Here is a 20,551-nt window from a genome sequence, read left to right as displayed (position 1 = left end):
AAAAAAAGTATATAACTTAATTTTTAAAAATTGCCAAAAAATGTGTTAATGATCATCGAAGCCTTCAGTGAGTTGTAGTCTTTTTTCCTGGTGGAGGGTTTTACCTTGATGTTGATAGCTGCTTACTAATTAGGGTGGTGGTTGCTGCAGGTGAGGTGGCTGTGGTAATTTTTTTAAGTAAGGCAATTTTTTAAGTAAAGTTTGCTGCACTGATTGACTCTTTCACAAAAGATTTCTCTGTAGCATGCAATGTTGTTTGATAGCATCTTATCCATGGCAGGACTTCTTTCAAAATTGGAGTCAGTTCTCTCAGACCTTAGCCTTATCAACTAAGTTTATGTACTATTCTAAATTGTTTGTTGTCATTTCAGCATTGTTCATATCATCTTTATCAGAAGTAGATTCCATCTCAAGAAATCATTTCCTTTGTTCATCCATAAGAAGCAACCCCTCATCTGTTCATATTTTATCATGAGATTAGAGCAATTCAGTTTCATCTTCAGGGTCCACTTCTAATGCTAGTTCGCTTGGTATTTCCACTACATCTGCAGTAACTTCCTCCACTTAAGTCTTGAGCCACTCAAAGTCATTCATGAGGGTTGGAATTAACCTGTTCCAAATTCCTGTTAATGTTGATATTTTGACCTCCCATGAATCATGAATGTTCTTAATGGCATCTAGAGTGGTAAATCCTTTCCAGAATGTTTTCAATTTACTTTATCTAGATCAATTAGAGGAATCACTATCTATGGCAGCTATATCCTTACAAAATGTAATTCTTAAATAATAATACTTGACAGCTGAAATTTCTCCTTGACCCGTGGGCTGCAGAATGGATGTTGTGTTAGCAGGTATGAGAACAACATTCATCTCCTTGTACATCTTCATCAGAGCTCTTTGGTGACTAGGTGCATTGTCAATGAGGAGTAACACTTTGAAAGGAATCTCTTTTCTTTGAGCAGTAAGTCTCAACAGCAGGGTTAAAATATTCAGTAAACCATGCTGTAAATAGATGTGCTGTCATCCAGGCTTTGTTATTCCGTTTCTAGAGCATAGGCAGAGTAGATTTAGCATAATTCTTAAGGGCCCTAGGATTTTTGGAATAGTAAATGAGCACTGGCTTCAACTTAATTCACCAGCTGCATTTGCCCCTAACAAGAGAGTCAGCTTGTCCTTTGAAGCTTTGAGGCCAGGCATTGGCTTTTTGTCTCTAGCTGTGAAAGTCCTAGATGGTATCTTCTTCCAATATAAGGCTGTTTTGCCTACCTTAAAAATATGTTGTTTGGTGTAGACACCTTCATTGATTGTCTTACCCAAATGATCTGTATAACTTGCTGGAGTTTCTACATCAGCACTTGCTGCTTCACCTTGTGTTTTTATGTTATGGAAATGGCTTGTTTACTTAAACCTCCTGAACCAACTTCTGCTAGCTCCAAACTTTTCATTCTGTAGCTTCCTCACCTCTCTCAGCCTTTATAGAATTGAAGAGTTAGGACTGTGCTCTGGATTAGGCTTTGACTTAAAGAATGTTGTGGCTGGTTTGATCTTCTATCTAGACCACTCAAATTTTCTCCATATCAGCATTAAGACTGTTTCACTTTCTTATTCAGGTGTTTACTGGAGTAGTGCTTTTAGTTTTCCTTATGAACTTTCTTTTGCATTCACAGCTTGACTATTTGGTGCAAGAGGCCTATCTTTTTGCCAGTCTTGGCTTTCCCCATGCCTTCCTGACTAAGCTTAATCATTTCTAGCTTTACATTTAAAGTGAGAGACTATGACTCCTTCCTTAACTTGAACATTTAGAGACCATTGTAGGGTTATTAATTGGACTAATTTCAAAGTTGTGTCTCAGGGGGTAGGGAGCCCTAAGAGAGGGAGAGAGATGAGGAATCGCTAGTCTATGGAGCAGTGAGAACACACATCACATTTATCTATTAAATTTGCCCGTTTTATATGGGTGCAGTTTGTGGTGCCCCAAAACAATTGCAATAGTAACATCAAAGATTACCATAGCAGATATAATATTAATGAAATTTTGAAATATTGTTAAGAATTACCAGAATGTGACACAGACACAAGGTGACATGAGCTATTGGAAAAATGACACCGATAGACTTGCTCTTTGCAGAGATGCTGCACACCTTCAATTTGTAAAAAACACAATCTGCAAGATGCGGTAAAACAAAGCACAATGATACCAGATATGCCTGAGGCATACTTCAAACTGCGGTTTTAGTTCCAGACCACTGCCACAAAGCAAATATCTCAATAAAGCAAGTCACATGAATTTTTTGATTCCCCACCATACATAAATGTTTTGTTTATGCCGTACTGTAGTCTATTAAGTGTGCAATAGCACTGTATCTAAAAAAATACGTACCTTAATTAAAAAATACTTTATTGCTAAAAATACTAATGAAGTGAGCACATGCTGTTGGAAAAATGGCAGCAATGGACTTGCTCGCTGCAGGGTTGCCACAGACATTCAATTTGTAAAAAATGTAATATCTGCAAAGTGCAATAAAGTGAAGCACGATAAAATGAGGTATGCCTGTATTTGGGTAGAACTCAGAATCCTTAACATGGCCTTCAGGGCCCTACATGGTCTGTCTCGACTTGCATTTCTGGCTCATCTCATGATGCTTCTCCTGGCTGTCTGCATTCCAGCCACACCTTCCTTCTGTCATGTCCTCAAACATGCAATGCTCCCTCTAGCCTAAGAATTGTTACCCAGATTCTTCTGGCTGCACGCCCTTCCTACCTTCCACCAGCATATCTAACTCCTGTTCATCCTTAGACCTAAGCTATCCAATCCAATAGTTGCTGAACCCACAATGCTATTTAAATTTATAGTAATTACAATTAAATATAATTAAACATTCACTTCCTGTTTTGCTCCAGCCAAATTTCAAATGTGCAGTAGTCACATGCTGGCTATTATACTGAACAGCACAGATATAGCACATTTTCATTATTGTAGAAAGTTCCATTGGATAGTGCTGCCCCAAATCTTAATTCAAAAGTTAGTTCTTCAAGGAAGGAGCATTTTCTCTACCAATACCACCTCCAACTAAGTCTTATTTCACTTATTAAATGTTTTCACAGTGCCTTGTACTTCTCTTTCATAGAACTCCATGTGGTTCGTGAATCATTCATTTTTTGTTATCAAATAATAAAATCATTCTATAAATCAAGAATAAAATAACATAAAATGAAACAAAATAATAAAATATTTCACTTTTTGGATTAATGTATGTCTTCCCTACTAGATTTTATGTTTCAGGAGGGCAGGAGCTATGTTTTGCTTACCCAGAGCCTGGGTTATATTAGACCCAGGAAGTGTAAAAAAAATGAAGGGTCAAAAGAAATTGAAAGCACTTTGGGAGGCCCAGGTGGGCAGATCATGAGGTCAGGAGTTTGAGACCAGCCTGGTCAACATGGCAAAACCTCGTTTTTACTAAAAATACAAAAATTAGCCGAGCGTGGTGGTGTGCGCCTGTAATCCCAACTACTGAGGAGGCTGAGGCAGGAGAATCACTTGAACCCGGGAGGCGGAGGTTGCAGTGAGCCGAGATCTCAGCACTGCACTCCAGCCTGGGCGACAGAGCAAGACTCCATCTCAAAAAAAAAAAAAACAACAAATTGAGACCTCCCTACTTCTACCCACTGGAGAAAACTTGAGAAAGGATGTAGGGCAAAAAGTGACTCTCTTGAACTCTTAAGAGAAGACAATCGGAACTGGAGGAATAGAATGGTTAGAAGCGCTGAGATGGGAACGTCAAGGATCCAATCCTGGCTGGAAGAGGTGGTTTCTAATGGGAAGAAGGAAAGGGAGGCTAGAATTGACGATAGAGGGGTAGGTGAGACAGCTGACTCAGGCCAATGGGAAGCTCCTCTAGAATCATCCTGAGTTTGAGATTGACCAGTCTTGCAACAGATTCAGAATGGCTGGCAGAGTAGAAACTAAATTTAAGGATGTCAGGAGGCAGACATCCTGATGAGTTTCAGAGGCTGAGATTTTTTTTTTTAAACTATAAACTCTGGGAAGACTGGGACCACGTCTCTCTTGCCTAGATATGTTCTCTGTGTCTGGCACATATAGGTGCTTAATAATATTTTTAATAATAAATGGCTAGATTAGACTGTTGGCAGAGGAATAAATAGGAGGGCTGAGACTGAGAGGCTTTAGGAAGGCAGGTGTAACTGGACTTGGTAACAATGGAGAGGAAGGAGGTAGAGGCTATTTGAGTTTCAGTTTTTGGCAGAATGTTGGGGTCACTGATATAAATGAGAGTATTTGGCCTTTATTTCATTATCTTATCATCAAATGGCAATACCATACCTAAGCTGGGATGCTATGTAGGTAAAGGATTAGGACTGGGTTTATTTACTTCACTGGTCACTAGAGTAACTTTTACAAAATTGACTGCCTTCAAGGGCCTTCCAGGTAATGCACGCCCCAACACAAGCTGTATTTGTCTTCTTGCTGTTCTCCCTACCAGGACCTCTGCGCTCGCTGTTCCCCTGCCTGGAACACTCTTCCCCCAGATTTCCATGAGGTCCACCCCTCATGTCCTTCAGGTGTATCCTCAAATTTCACTTGCATCTTGCATAGGAACCACCTCCTCCTTGCATTCCTAATCCCCCTGAGTAACCACTTTCTAGTATACTATATCTACACTATGTAATTTATTTGATTTATTGGGTATTGTCTATCCCTACTAAAATGTAATCTCCAAAAGAGCAAGGATTTAAAAAAAAAAAGTTTTTCTCTCCATTGTTTTTCCAATACCTAGAAGAGAAAATCCTGCGCAGCCTGACCCTAGAAGGGGCTTGATTATTTTCACTAAGGACTTATGGCTAAGTGAGTGATTGAACTGTGTAGGCAACAGGTAGTGATGGAGCCTGAGGGAACTGGTGATTGCATAACTCCTCATAGGCCCCCAAAGCTGACAAAGGCATTCAAATCAAGATTTAAAAGAATACAGTACCAGCCACTCAGAACTCTACTGCAAGCTGGATTGTGTCCATGAAGCCCCAGGCTTTGACCCTTGCTCTAAATAGAGCTAAGGATAAAACCAGGTATGCATCTGACCCTCCAGTTCTCAGTTTGGAGGGTTTCTAAGAAACACCGTCTCCCCACCCAGTATGGCAGATCTTGCTGATTTAAAACACATGCAGAATTGAACCAGTTCCCACAATAAGAAGAAAGTGATACACAATCCCTTCCCCAAATATTTGTTTGCTGCCCCATAGCTACGAGTTGACAGTTGTTAGACATGGAACAGGTTACCAAATGAGGTTGCAGAAATCTCTTTCTCTGGAAATTCTTTAGAAGAGCAATGTGCTTTCTCTGTAGCTAGGGAAATTCTCTTGATTCCAAGCTGTTAGAATGAGCTTACTAGGCTGCTTTCTTCTTCCATTAATAAGAATATAAAAAAGAATTCTTAGGTCACCAGGTCAAGCCCCAGGGGCCTTCTGGGTAGTGTGACTCTGACAGTCATCTTTCTGGGATGGTTTAGATGGTGTGGGGTGAGGGGTTGGGAATGGCGATGTTCCTCAGCTGTGGATGAGCATGATCATAAGGCATTTCCTTGTAAGGCTGGGGAAATAATAGTGGCTACCTAGCTAGATCAGGTTTAAATGCCTGCCACAATTACTCTTCCAATTTCTTGTGAGAGGTCTCTGTTTGAAAGATAGAGACACTGAGTCTTTGTGACTGAAGGACATGATTGTAATATTGAGCACTCTGTAGGTCTGTAGAGGGGATTCATAACATACATTGAAGAAAATATTTTCCTTGCTCCTACTAGAAGGTTACTCCCACCATGATTCTTAGAAAGATTTGAGTCTATCCAATTTTTTCTATTCCTATTCTTTTTGCTTGTCATTTTTATATGTGCTTACATGACACAGAGAGCAAGCATGCTGTGCTTTGTACATAAAAACATTCCATGAACACAATAAGGCATTGAGTGCATTTCCTATCCTATTTTCTATAAAGGTTTACTGGTTTCAAAGTAATTTCAGACTCCACTGATCCCATTCAAAGCCTTTGATTCTTACTTGGGAGGTATCTCTCACTCAGGAAACTGAGGCTCAGAAAGTTGATGGGGTTAGTGCAGGATTACCTGACCCAGAAGTGGTGGAGTTGGCACCAGAAGGAAGTTCTTTGGACACCACATCCTGTGTTTGTTTCTACTCCCAAACTGCCTTGTGGTATGGTGTTTGAGTCATCTATATTTTCTCACCCAAGTCCTCTTTTGACTAACTGCAGACCTGTGTGTGAGATGGGCTTACCCAAGTCAGACATGCACTTTCTGGGCACAGAAGCCAATTGGGCCACATAGCAAGTAGAAGTTAGGGCTGGGTGATTGATTGATTGGTGTCCCACGTGGAAAGACTTGAAGCAACTAATTTGCTCTAATATAAACTGCTACTTATTGTGCACTGATGCCAGATGTTGAGCTCATCACACCTTATTTTGCTGAATTCTCATATCATTGGGAGATGCAGGTTTAGGTAATAGTTTCGTACTGCCAAGGAAGCTGCTTATCTGACTTCACAAAGTTATATAACTCGGAAATAGTAGAACCAGATTTCAGACTCAGGCATTCTGCCCCCAAAGTCACTGATTTTAACTACTATCCAGTGATTTCCAAGCCAAGTTGTAAGGACATTCCAGGCAGAAATAGCCATACCTGTAAATGCTATAGAAACATGAACCAGCAAGGCAAGAGAGGAGTTGCAATGGCTAGAATTGTGTAGCTTGCCTTCAGCCACATAGCCATGGTGGCAGAGCTAGGATTTGAATTCAAGTCTTTGTGACTCATTGTCATGAGGCCATACTGCCTGTCAGGAAATGGGTTTGGTCCTCACACTGTAAGTCTAGATTTATCAGTGTGGTGAAGGCATCTGGGTATTCACCTGGTACTGTGGGTCAAGGTACTACCAGCAGTCACAGATGGGTCAGCAGCAAGTGTTCTCTAGATCACGTGTCCTTTCCACAGGATGAATCTCTTGAGCAACAGGAAATTATCTGATGACAGAGGTGAACAGTATGGTGTAATGGAAAGAAAATAGACAGAGTTTGAATTCTGGCTCTGCAATCTACTGGCTGTGTGACAAGTGCAAGTTCCTTAACCTCTCTGTGCCTGCTGTTCACCCTTTCCCTCCCCAATCATCCACTTTTTTTTTTTTTTTTTTTTTTGAGACAGAGTCTCATTCTGTTACCGAGGCTGGAGTACAGTTGCGTGGTCTTGGCTCACTGCAGTCTTTGCCTCCTGGGTTCAAGCAGTTCTCCTGCCTCAGCCTCCCTAGTATTTGGGACTACAGGCACATGGCACCACACCTGGCTAGTTTTTGTATTTTTAGTAGAGACGGGGTTTCATCGTGTTGGCCAGGCTGGTCTCAAACTCCTGACCTCAAGTGATCCTCCCTCCTTGGCCTCCCAAAGTGCTGGGATTACAGGCGTAAGCCATCGCACCCAGCCCCACTTGTTTCTCATGAAAAACTAGTATTAAATGTTTCTTTTGGAGGGCTTTGTAAGGATTAAATAATATGTATGTCAAACACATGGCACATATTAGATGTTCAATATATGGTAACGCTTTATTAATATGACTTGAAAAAAATTACTGCTTTTCTTTGTTGGACATTTGTCATAATTATGTGAAGCTCTTGTTTGAGGAACATGTTAAATAGTAAGAAATGGAATTCTAAATTATAAGTCTGGTGTTTCCAAACAGGAAAAAAGAATAATTATATATTTTAAGATGAATTTCACTAAATAAGGATGGACATTTTTGAGTTGATTTTTATGGGATTTAAAAGGTTGTAGTCATGTTTTAAGTTAATAGAAACTGGTCGCTCATGCTTTTTCTATAAAGGAAACCATAGAAACAAAAATAAAAAATAGAATTAATCAATAAACCTATTACTCTACAACTTTAAAAATTATACGAACAAGTGTAAAATCTATATCCTACTGCAGTTCCACCCTCAGGAGCAACCACTATTAACAATTTGTTGCATATTCTTTTTTTTAAAACCTTATTAATATATCATGGATGTCTTTCCATTTTATCTTTTATAGCTCAACTCATTTTAAAATATTTAACAGCTTGATGTATGATTTATATATCATAAAATCCAGCCATTGTAAATGTATAATGCTGTTATTTTGTAAATTTATACAGTGGTGCAATCATCACCTACTCCAGTTTTAGAACACTTATTACTCCAAAAGTTTCCTTACACCTGTTTGCAGTCAACCCCAAGCCCCAGTCAGAGGCACTTTCTGTCTTTATAGGTGTTCTTTTTAGAAATTTTATATAAATAGAATCATATAGCATGCTTTCTTTTATATCTGGCTCTTTTCACTTAGCATAATGTTTTTAAGGTTCATCCATGTTGTTACATATATCAGTAGTTCCTTTTTCTTGCTGAGTAGTATTCTGTTATATGGATATACAATACTTTATTTAACAGTTGGTTAAACTATGATGGATATTTGGTTGGTTTTCAGCTTGGGAATATTATCAATAATGCTGCTAGGAATATTCACATACAATTCTTTATGTTGATGTATGTTTTTATTTTATTTTATTTGGTTTGTTAATATTTTGTATTATAGGTAGATACCCAGGACTGAAGTTGCAGGTTGTGTGGTAAGATGTGGCTGTATTTTACATTTCCATTAGCAATGTATAAGGGCATCACTTTTTCCACAATTCTCTAACACTTGGTATTGTCAGTCTTTGTGATAATAGTTATTCTAGTAAGTGTGCAGTGGTATCTTATTGTGATTTTAATTTGCATTTCCTTAGTGACTAATGATTTGAGCACTTTTTCATGTGTACATTGGCTATTTGTATATTTTCTTTGGAGAAGTGTCCAAATCTTTTGCCAATGTTATCATTGGGTTGTTTTTCCTCTTATTATTTGAGTTTTAAAATATATTTTGTATGCAAGTATATTATCAGATGTGTTGTTTGCAAATATTTTCTTCCAGTCTGTAGCTTGTCTTTTTTTCTACTTGTTTCTTTTGAAGAAAAAGATTTTTAAATTTTGATGAAGTCAAAATTTTTTCTTTCATTGATCTTGCTTGCTTTTTATAAAACCTTCACCTAACCCAAGGTTGCAGCAATGTTCTCCTGTTTTCTTCTACACATTTTACAATTTTAGTCTTACATTTAGGGATGTGATATGTTTTGAGTTAAGTTTTGTGTATGGTGTGAGGTAAGAGTCTAAGTTCTTTTTTGCATATAGGCATATAGTTCTAGCATCACTGTCAAATAATCTGTCCTTTCCCCCATTAAATTATATTGGCACATTTACCAAAGCCAATTGCCATAAATGGGTTTACTTCTTATATCTCTGTTCTATTGATTTATAAATTTATCCTTATACCAATACCACATTAACTTAGGAATGGTAGTTTTATAGTAAGTTTTGAAGTCAGATAGCATATATTTTCCAAGTTCTTTCTTTTCAAAAATGCTTAGGCTTTTCATGTCCTTTGCATTTCTATGTGCATATTAGGAACAGCTTGTCGGTTTCTACAAATAAGTTGATAAATAAATAAATAAAACCTGCTAGTTTTTTTTTTCCACTTTAAGTTTTGGGATACATGTGCAGAACGTGCAGGTTTGTTACATCGGTATACATGTGCCATGGTGGTTTGTTGCACCCATCAACCCATCATCTAGGTTTTAAGCCCCAAGTGCATTAGGTATTTGTCCAATGCTCTCCCGCCCCTTGTCCTGCACCCCCTGACAGGCCCCAGTGTGTGATGTTCCCCTCCCTGTGTCCATGTGTTCTCATTGTTCAACTCCCACTTATGAGTGAGAACATGCGGTGTTTGAAAACCTGCTGGGATTTTAATGGAGTTGTGTAGAATCTGTAGGTTAATTTGAAGAGATTACCATCTTAACAATGTTGAATTTTCCATTTTACGAGTGTGACATATTTCTCCAATTTTTAGCTCTTCATAGCAATGTTTGGTAGTTGTCAGAGTATAGGTCTTGAACTTCTTTTGATATGTTAATTCCTGAATGTGTTTGTCAGGTTTCTCCAGAGGACAAGGCCAGTAGGAAATGTATATATGTATGTACATGTATGTATATGTATATATTCATATATATATATATATATATATATATATGAAAAAAAGTTTGTTAGGGATAATTGGCTCACATGATTAAAAATGTGAAGTTCCACAGTAGGTCATCTGTAAGCTAGGGAATGCCAGTAGTGTGGCTCAGTTCAAGTCCAAAAGCCTTGAAACCAGGGAAGCCGACAATGCAGTCCTGAATGAGTCTGAGGGTGAAGGCCTGAGAGCCCCAGGCAGGCTGCTAGTGCAAGACCTAGAGTCCAAAGGAAGATGAACCTGGAGTCTGATGTGTAAGGGCAGGAAGAAAAAAGGTGCCTCACTGCAAAAGGGAGAGAGGGAGGAAGTCAAGCAATCTGAGTATCCCGCTTGTTCCACCTGCTTTGTTCTAATCACACCCATTACTGATTAGATGGTGCCCACCCACATCAAGGGTGGCTCTTCCTCTCCCAGTCCACTGACTCCACATGTCAATCTCCTCTGGAAACACCCTCACAGACACACCCAGAAATAGTGCTTCACTAGCCAGCTAGGCATCCTTCAATCCAGTCCAGTTGATACCTAATATTGAGCATCACACTGAGTATTTCACTTTTTGATGCTATTGTGAATGGGATTATTTTCTTAATTTTATTTTTGATCTCTTAGTTGCTATTAAGTAGAAATCCAGTTGGTATTTATATGTTAGTCTTGCATCCTCTCATCTTACTAAATTGCTTATTAGTTCTAGTAATTTTTTTAGTTGGTAGATTCTTTAGGATTTTCTGCATATGAGATCATGTCATCTGCAAAGAAAGACACTAACTTCTTTTCTAATCTGCTTTTAATTTACTTTTCTCGCTTTATTGCAATGGCTAGAAGCGGAAGTATAAGGTTGAATAGAAGTGGTAAAAGTGAATATCCTTGCTTCATTTCTGATGGGGGAAAGCATTCATGTTACCATTAAGTATGATGTTAGCTGCAGGTTTTTGTATATGCTCCTTATCAGGTTGTAGAAGTTCTCTTCTATGTCTGGTTTATTGAATGTTATGTTTGGAGGGTAGGGGTTCTTTTTTCTGCATCTGTTGAGATGATCATTTGGTGTTTGTACTTTGTTCTGTTAATGTGCATATTCCATTAATTAATTAATGGATATTAAACCACTCTTGCATTCCTGGGATGACTCCACATAGTCATAGTATATAAAGGAAAGTTTTACATGCTGCAAGATTTGGTTTGTTAATATTTTGTTAAGGATTTTTACTATGTTCATGATAAATATTAGTCTGTAGTGTCCTTTTCTTATGTATTTGCTTGGCTTTGGTATCGGTGATACTGGCTATGTAATATTTGTTGGAAAGTGTTCCCTTCTTCACTGTATTTTAGACAAGTTTGTGTACGATTGGTACCATTTCTTCCTTAAATGTTTGATGAAATTTCCCAGTGAAGCATTTGGACCTGTAGTTTTTTGATTTTTTATGGGAATGTTTTAGCACAAATTTGATTTTTCAAAAAAAAAGTGCTTCTCAATTTTTCACATGGCTTTGGCCAATTTCCATAACCCCAAAATGGTGGTTTTTGATAATTTTGTCCAGTTTATTAGTTTTATTTTGCTAAGAGGATTTTTTGACTTCACACCACCACACCCAGGAGTTGCCTCTCTACCTGTTTTTTAAAAAAATCTGTATAGTATTTCATTTTACAAACATGCCATAATTTATTTAATAAAAAATAGTTTTTTCACTTTTAAAATATAGTCTGAGCAGTGCTGAAGCTAGCCTTCTATATATAACTTTACTTACTTTTGCTAATAAGATACGTGCATTTTTAATTTTAATAAATGTCAAATTATTCTCCAAAGTTTGTTGTCAATAATTACATTGTTAGAATAATCTCCAAGAAGGTCCACTTCTGCATATATTGCCACTACCATATACAGGTTAAGCAACCCTACTCTGAAACTAAAATGCACCATAATTCAAAACTTTTTGAGTGGCGTTGTGACGCCACACATCGATGTCTAAGATAGTAACATTTTTGTTTTCTGATGATTCAGTGTACATAGACTTTGTTTCATGCACAAAATTATTAAAAATATTGTATAAAATTACCTTCAGGCTATGTGTGTAAGGTATATATGAAACATATATGAATTTTGTGTTTAGACTTGGGTTTCATCCTCAAGATATCTCATTATGTTATATACAAATATTCCAAAATCTGAAAAATTCTGAAATCTGAAATGCTTTTGATCACAAGCATTTCAGATAAGTAATAACAGCCTGTAGTATTAATCTTTTATATTTTTGCCAATATGAAAAGCAAACAGTTTGGTATCTTTTTGTTTGTACTTATCTAATTGGAGTTGGGAATCTTCTCATATGCTCTTTGACCATTTCTTTTTATTTTATGAGTTGACTTTTTATTCCTTTGCTTAATTTCCAATTATTTTTAATTTTTTTTTTTTTTTTTGAGATGGAGTTTCACTTTTGTTGCCCAGGCTGGAGTACAATGGCGTGATCTCAGCTCACTGCAACCTCCATCTCCCAGATTCAAGCAATTCTTCTGCCTCAGCCTCCTGAGTAGCTGGGATTACAGGCACACACCACCATGCCCGGCTAATTTTCGTATTTTTAGTAGAGACAGAGTTTCACTGTGTTGGCCAGGCTGGTCTTAAATTCCTGACCTTGTGATCTGCCCATTTCGGCCTCTCAAAGTGCTGGGATTACAGGTGTGAGCCGCCATGCCTGGCCTTAATTTCCAATTAGTTTGGTTCTTTTTTTCTTATTTATAGGATCTTTTGGGATTATAGTGATACTAAATTTTTATCTGTTTTATGTTGTAAAGATTTTTTTCTATTCTTTCATTCCTTCTAGTTGTAATTGTTTTCAATCTTTTAAGACCCTGGTGTTGTAATTTATGTTTTTGTTTGTTTTTAAAACAGAAAGTTGTACAAGGGATTGATTTAAACCAAATTCGAGGACTTGGGTTTGATGCCACGTGTTCTCTGGTTGTTTTGGATAAGCAGTTTCACCCATTACCGGTCAACCAGGAAGGTAAGACCATGTCTCTTCCTTTTCCCAGTGGTGGGATACTTGGCTGATTAATCCAATGGGCCTAGGTGGAACAGGAGGGCAGGCGTCTCTTGCTGCTGATAGTAAAATTTAGAGGTAGAGTGAAGTGACACAGATCATGTTGCAGAAGTCAAGAGCTTGGAGAGCAGTTGATATGAGTGGGGTGGTGTTGACACTGGATTAGGGGGACTTGGCTTTCTAAAACTCAAGAGCCACAGTGCAGAGCTTGGTAAAGGAAGGACATGAGATTGTTAGCTAGGAGTGATTAACCTTGAAACACACAGGTGGTTTTGATGTTTTCTGAGAAGACAGTGTCAGTGCTTGCAGTTTCTTTGTATATGATGTTCCTATTCCTTGCTTATCTGAGTGGATGAGCCAAGTCCTTTGAAAGGAAATGGAACATGGTAGACAGGGCCATGTGACAGAAGCTAGAAGCAGATGGCCTCTCTATTTTCAATAGCCAGACCAAAAGACATTCACATTAAATGGTGTTGTCCTAATATACACTTGTGAGTACAGAAATGAGCTGTTTCAAATGTAAAGTGCCACTTGGGTCCACCATCAGAGATTTCTCACAGCAGATAAGGTTGTCCCTTTTGGGGAATTTTAGCCAGTAACACTAGTACTGGGGTTACAAACCCAAAAGTCTATTAATACATTAATGTAATAATTAATACATTAGTCAGATGGGTAATGTAAATGAGTAATAGGCCAGGTTTGAGAAAAACCACTGCACCTGTGTGAAGATAAATTTCAACTGATATTTAACCTTGTAATGAGCAGACGGCATTAGGGAGCAGTGGAGGCTGCATTGCACTGGAAATTGCATGCTCCATCTGAAGGGAAGGGCCAGCTCTAGGCATTGTCAGTCAGCTGTTGCCAAGATAGCCATTGCAAACATATTTGGGGCTAGATTCTGTTAGAGAACCCTTGATTCTGCACACTGTTAGAGCAGCATCTTTCTTAACTGTTGGCTATGAGGTAGTAGGGCACATTGATACACAGTGGAATTAGAGTTAGGCGGGGACTCTGATTGTAGCTCTGCCCTTGCTGAGCTGTGACACCTTGGGCAAGCCACTTAACTCTGTGTTTCTCAGTTTTCTTCTCTGAAAGAATTTGAATGAATCAGTAGCTTTGCTGTGAGAATTTAGTGAGAGACTGATACTTAAAATGCTCAGAAAAGTTTCTTCCATCAGATGATGAATTTTTTAAGTTAAGAGAATATTCCGGTCACTACTGTGGACCTAATGTATGAAATAGTGATTATTATAATTATAAGGACTATAAATGATCATCTATTTGCATCCCTTTTCACTATAAGTGATCACTATAAATAATCATAATCACTATGTGCTGAAAATGGATGCAAATAGATGAATGATTAGAGCACAGTGGTAATGATGACCATTTTCTGCACACATACACATACACACACACACACACACACACACTCACACACTTTTTTCCCTCTTCTTGCGACATTTATTAACACCTCCTGTGTGCCAAGCCCTGTCTTAGCAAATGCTGGGCCTTCAAAGATAAATCAGGTCGGTTCTTTTTCTTGGTGGCTATTCATTGGCTCAGTTGGCACTGTTCTGGCAGAGGACAGGGCAGTCTTGTTCTGAGCCATTTCAGAAAGCAGAGACCAAAACTGTGTAGAGCAAACCTCAGCTCTCCAGCAGCAAGCATTCACTAATTACAAGATGTGGCCAGCCACAGACCTGGCCGTTTTGGGAGGCTGTCAGTATGTCTTTTATGGGCTTTATTTAAATAAAGGTCAGGTGATTGTCTGTTGGGGATGCCATAGATCAGATGTCTCTTACTGCTGATAGTGAGATTTAGAGGCAGAGTGTGGAGGCTAGAAATCACCGTCCCAGAAGTTAAAAGCCTGGAGAGCAATTGGCACGAGTGGGGTGGCATTGGGGGCAGAGTTAGAGGGAACTTGGTTCCATAAAGCACAAGAGCCATGTTAGAGAGCCTGATTTTGGGTGGGACTTTAGATACTAAGAGTCCTGCTTCAGGGATTTTGTATCATCTGATCTGCTAAAATACATGTTTATTTATTTTTATTCTGGCTGTGCATTAGTATCAACTGGAGATCTTTTTAAAAATTGCCAATTCATGAGCCCTACCCTCAAGATTTGTATTCACTTGACTTGAGGTGGAGCTAGGGTGTCGACTTTTTAAAAAAGTTTTCTCAGTAAGTCTAGTATGTAGAGAATCACTGGGCGCAGATTAACGGAGAATTAAAATATTAGGAACAGAACACTTGAAGTGGAAGAAGATAGTTCCTTGTTAAATTTGCTTAAATATGTACCCTCTTTGGATGCTATTTTTTTTTTCATTGTAGGTAGAATGGCTTCCTGTTAACAAATCCTCTATTAAAAAGGTAACTAGGTTATCACTCTAATTATAAGTGCTGAAATAACTTTATTCCACCTAAAAGGTTAAAGTGTACCCATTCATCAAATGCATCCAGCTGCAGGTGCCCTCATCAGTTTCTTGCCTTTCAACAGATTGTATTAAGGTTAGATCTTTTATCTGAAATGGATTATCCTGTGCAAGAAAATGAAATTAGAATTATAAAAGTGGTTTGAAGGTTCTTTAGAGACTCCTACCTGCATGGCAGCGACCAACTCTTGATTGGCTAATGGGAGTAATTGTGAGGAGCAGAGAGTGGGGTCAGAAAGATTCCAGATAACCCTAATCATGCAGATAACCTAAAACCAAACCCATAAGACCAGCAAAAGTATTGCCATCTTTAGATGTTAACCAAAAAATTATAAACAAATAAATTAAGTACAATAGTTTAAGAAAATTCAGCATTACTATATGATAAAATAGTCTCGTTTGCCTTTCCGTGTTTGACTCTTCTTCCTTAAAGATCAGAACAGCCCCTGAGCTGGACAGCAGCACAGTTGCTGAATGCTTCCTACCCCTGCCACTGACCAAACTCAGAGCCTCACCCTGATTGTGTCATCTCAGCAATAGGAGCTCTTAGGAGGGAGAGGAACAAAGGGTGATAATTGGGGCTGGGAGAGGGAGTTATGACCTAGTCTCCTCTGTGCAACAGATACCTAATGTTTAGATTTTTGGTGATTCATAATAATTTTTCCCCTCAAGTATGCCTGTAACACATTCTGTGAACATAAACATGTATTTTAGCAAGGTATTAATTAAGTGAATATATGGATGAATAATCTACCCTTAGGTAAAGTGAGGTAGCTCAAATGTAACTTTACCTCCAATTCTCTTAAATGACGACATTTTCGTGGGTCTGTGTTCTGTTTCCCATGCTGCCTTATTGTATAGAACCTCTTTCTCACTCTTTCTTCACCTGCCTAGCCATTGGCTAGTCATTTGAAGAGTTAAATAAACACTTTCCTGCCTTTTGAAAGCTTTCTGTGCAGCTCCAGGCTCAGTTAACTAGAGCCTACTCTTTGCTCCTCCTCCACATTGTCATGTCTGGTACTCTTGTTCTGGCAGTCAACACACAATATAGACTCTTTCTCCTGCAAACATATGCTGCTTAAGGGCAGAACTGTGGCACATTCATCTTGATATCCTACCATCCAACACTGTGCTTGGCATGTAGTAGATACTCAATAAAAGATTAAATGAACTTTCAATTTTCCGTAAGAGCTGAAAAAAATTAACTTCTCAGTTTTTATCTAAAACGAAAATTATAATTCTAATACAGTAATGATTCTGTACAATTTTCATTGTATTGTTCTGACTGCATTTTGAGAGCATCTTTATGTAGAAGCAGTAGTAGCTGATTGGTCTGTCTTTACTATAAGCAGAAGTTTAGCAACAGGTATTTTTACCTTAAAATAGCTGTAGATTTGTTCTGTACAGTACTTAAGAAACAATACTGATATTGTCCCCTTCAACACTCACCCACCCACACACACACCCACATCCTGATTCATTGATGGTTCTGGAATAGGAGCTGGACATCAGTATTTTTAAAAGTTATCAAGGCGATGCTAATGTGCAACTAGGTTTGAGAACTAGAGCTTTGAGCACTTCTGTTAGATAGAGGAACAATTCTGTTTACAAAAAATTCTTTGACATTCCTGTGGAAGGTCTCATGTACTCTGTATTATTTTCAAAGTATTAGTATAATGGTTTGTGGAGCTTTCGTGGGAGGTTATATCTTTCCAGTTAGGCAAACCAGCAACTGAGCCCCTGCCTTGTTATGCCCATGACCTTATTTAGGTATCTTCTTACATTGGCTTTTCTTGTTGTTTTTTTTTTTGGTTTTAATTTTAAAAATTCTTTTCAAAGATGTAGAAGGGTAAAGAAAGCAACATCTTCCTATTCGCCTACCACTGAGGATAAACATGAAATTTTGCCGTATTTGCCTCAGCTCCTTTTATTTTAAAAAAAGACATTTGTAACTTCAGCTTTTCACCTCTTGCAGGTAACCATTCTGCTGTAGTTGCTGTTCTTAAACACATTGTTTTTGTGCTTTTACTACGTATGTGTATAGCCACAACAACAAACAGTATACAATCCTTCCTCTGTATCTGAGGGGGACTTGTTCCAGGACCTCCTTAAGACCATAACCCACAGATACTCAAGTCCCTGATGTAAAATGGCATCGTATTTGCGTATAACCTATGTACGTCTTCCCATGTACTTCAGATAATCTCTAGGTTACTTATAATACCTAATGCTAGGTAAGTACTTGTTATACTATATTGTTTAGGGAATAATGGCAAGAAAAAAAAGTCTGTACACGTTCAGTACAGATGCAACCATCCATTTAAAAAAATATATTTTCAATCCACGGTTGGTTGAATCCACAGATGCAGAACTCACAGACATGGAGGGCTGACTCTGTGTTTTAAAGTATCTCAGCTGGTGTCCTTGTTCATGTTACTATGTCTAACACTAGTTTATTCATTTAAGAATTGATTTATCTATTCTTTATGCCGATCTAGTTCCAAAACACACTTTGTGCATTTCCCAGCTGTGAGACATTGGGTACGTCTTCACTTTCAAGTCTGTCATTGAAAAACAGGGGTTAAAAACCTGTATCAGAGGGTTGTTTTGAGGATTAAATGTGATGATATGTGTAAAATGTTTAGCACAGGGCTTGGGAGACAAACACACATTACAAACATTTACTATTAGCAAGATATGTAGTGCTGCGGTTACTTTGCCGTTAAATAAAATAGTGTGTGAAATAATACCTGGTTTGGTAACTGCTGGGTTTCTTTTCTCTTTGCCCTAATAATCTCTCGGGTATATTAATTGCTGTTCTGCACCTTTTGCCATCAGAGGTGTCAGAGGGCTGTTAAAGGATTTCTGGCTTGCCCATTGGTACAGGATGAATTAACAGAGGCTGGGGAGAGAGATAAGGAGTTACTGTGTGGACTACAGGGTGGTGAGGCAGGATATGAGGGGCAGTGCTCCTTTTCCAGCTGGTTTTAAATTCTCCTCCTTATGATTTACTCCTCCTGAGGGCCTATTTTCTGAGAAGTACTTGCCATATCCTTTATGTGCCTTATCTTTTGTTTAAAAACTTACTGAATTATACATCTTCATCTGTAACTGTATCTTCATCTGTAACTAGCATTCCCTGTTAGATCTGCCTAATTCCAAAACCCATGAGCTTTGCACGCCAGCAAACAAGCCAACCAAATGAGGAAAAAAAAAAAACACCTAAGTAAACTAATTTTAATTAAACTGACCAGAAAAAGTGGGAATATAAGCAGTTAAATGCCATTGTGTAGCTATTAGATGTATTATACCGTCAAAGTATTTATCCATATTTAAAGGAGACAGATCTTAGAAAGTATTGTCTTAGTCTTATTTCATAGACACCTTTCCTGAATGTATGCTCAGAAAAGTTTTTCTAGAACAGAAGGAATAAGAAAGGAAGGGAAGAAGTTGAGAGAGAATACTTGATAATATAATTAATTGGTAGATGTTTTTCTGCTTTTAATGTAGACATTTATTCTAAGGTCATGGTCAGAGAACACATGACTGGACGGGAAATTCCAGGCCTGGGGACAGTGCTTTCATCAGCCTTGCTGGTATCCTTTCATTTTGCACACTCTTGTTACATAAAATTATAGAAAGTACATAGCATTTTGATCTTGGGAATCCATAATTGTTCCCTTGAATTAGAAGGAAGAGAATGTGTGTCCATCTGCATCTCCCTCTCGTTTCTGCTAGGGGATTCCCATCGAAACGTCATCATGTGGCTGGATCATCGAGCAGTCAGTCAAGTCAACAGGATCAATGAGACCAAGCACAGTGTCCTCCAGTATGTCGGCGGGGTGATGTCTGTGGAAATGCAGGCCCCGAAACTTCTGTGGCTGAAAGAGGTGAGTGCATAGAGTCTAAGAGAAGATACCAACAATAGTAGAGGATTCCTGTTACTGTGGACCTGTAGGTACCAGGCACCCTGCTAAAATCGGTTCTGTTTGATTTTTCCCAGCAACTAGGAGGAAGGTTGATCCCATTTTATTGATTACAGTGCAGTTAAATCACACCTATTTTTATGTGCCTAACTCATACCAGGCACTGTGACAAGTATTGTACACAATATCTCTTTGAAGGCCAACGACCCTATGAAGTGTTCTTGTGTGTGGTGTTTATTTTAGGGTGTCTGTTTTGTAGACAAGAAAACGAATGTTCATAGAGATAAAACAACTCACTCAAAGTGACAAAGTAAATATGTGACAGAACCAGAATTTGAACCTAAGACTGGCTGACTCCAAAATCATTTTTTTTTAATTTTAAATGTTTCTTTTGTAGAGACTTGGTCTCACTATTTTGGCCAGGCTGATTTCGAACTCCTGGCCTTATGTGATCCTGCAAAAGTGATATGATTATAGGTGTGAGCCACTGTGCCCAGCCATCCAAAATCAATTCTCTTTTTTTTTTTTTTAAGTATCAATTTCTCTTTTAATCTTAGATGTCGTGGTGGAAGGAAAAATCAGCAAAGAAGCAATCTCAGAAAAAGTGTATCTTTTTGATGTCTTTGTGCCTTTTTTTTCTCTTTTTTTTCGTTTTTTTTTATTATTATTATACTTTAAGTTTTAGGGTACATGTGCACAACATGCAGGTTAGTTACATATGTATACATGTGCCATGTTGGTGTGCTGCACCCATTAACTCGTCATTTAACATTAAGTATATCTCCTAATGCTATCCCTCCCCCCTCCCCCCACCCCACAACAGGCCCCAGTGTGTGATGTTCCCCTTCCTGTGTCCATGTGTTCTCATTGTTCAATTCCCACCTATGAGTGGGAACATGCGGTGTTTGGTTTTTTGTCCTTGTGATAGTTTGCTGAGAATGATGGTTTCCAGCTTCATCCATGTCCCTACAAAGGACATGAACTCATCATTTTTTATGGCTGCATAGTAT

The 20,551-nt window shown here is 38.3% G+C and overlaps 1 protein-coding gene across 11 annotated transcripts in view; it reads left to right on the top strand.

Annotated features, from left to right (window-relative positions):
- The window catches only part of FGGY (FGGY carbohydrate kinase domain containing), a 464,965-nt gene that overhangs the window by 29,885 nt on the left and 414,529 nt on the right, over positions 1-20,551 (top strand). For 10 of the 11 annotated variants that reach the window (XM_054485483.2, XM_054485541.2, XM_054485491.2 and 7 more), the window contains 2 exons: positions 13,035-13,146; positions 19,354-19,505. In XM_054485483.2, the coding sequence (XP_054341458.1) occupies positions 13,035-13,146; positions 19,354-19,505 (264 nt within the window). The remainder of the gene's footprint in view (positions 1-13,034; positions 13,147-19,353; positions 19,506-20,551) is intronic. The other variant, XM_063655063.1, reaches the window with a different exon arrangement.

The sequence above is a fragment of the Pongo pygmaeus genome, chromosome 1 (assembly GCF_028885625.2).
Source record: "Pongo pygmaeus isolate AG05252 chromosome 1, NHGRI_mPonPyg2-v2.0_pri, whole genome shotgun sequence".
Taxonomy (NCBI): Eukaryota; Metazoa; Chordata; class Mammalia; order Primates; family Hominidae; genus Pongo; species Pongo pygmaeus.
The sequence above is the reverse complement of the archived record's forward strand: the minus strand, read 5'-3'. Positions and strand labels throughout refer to the sequence as shown.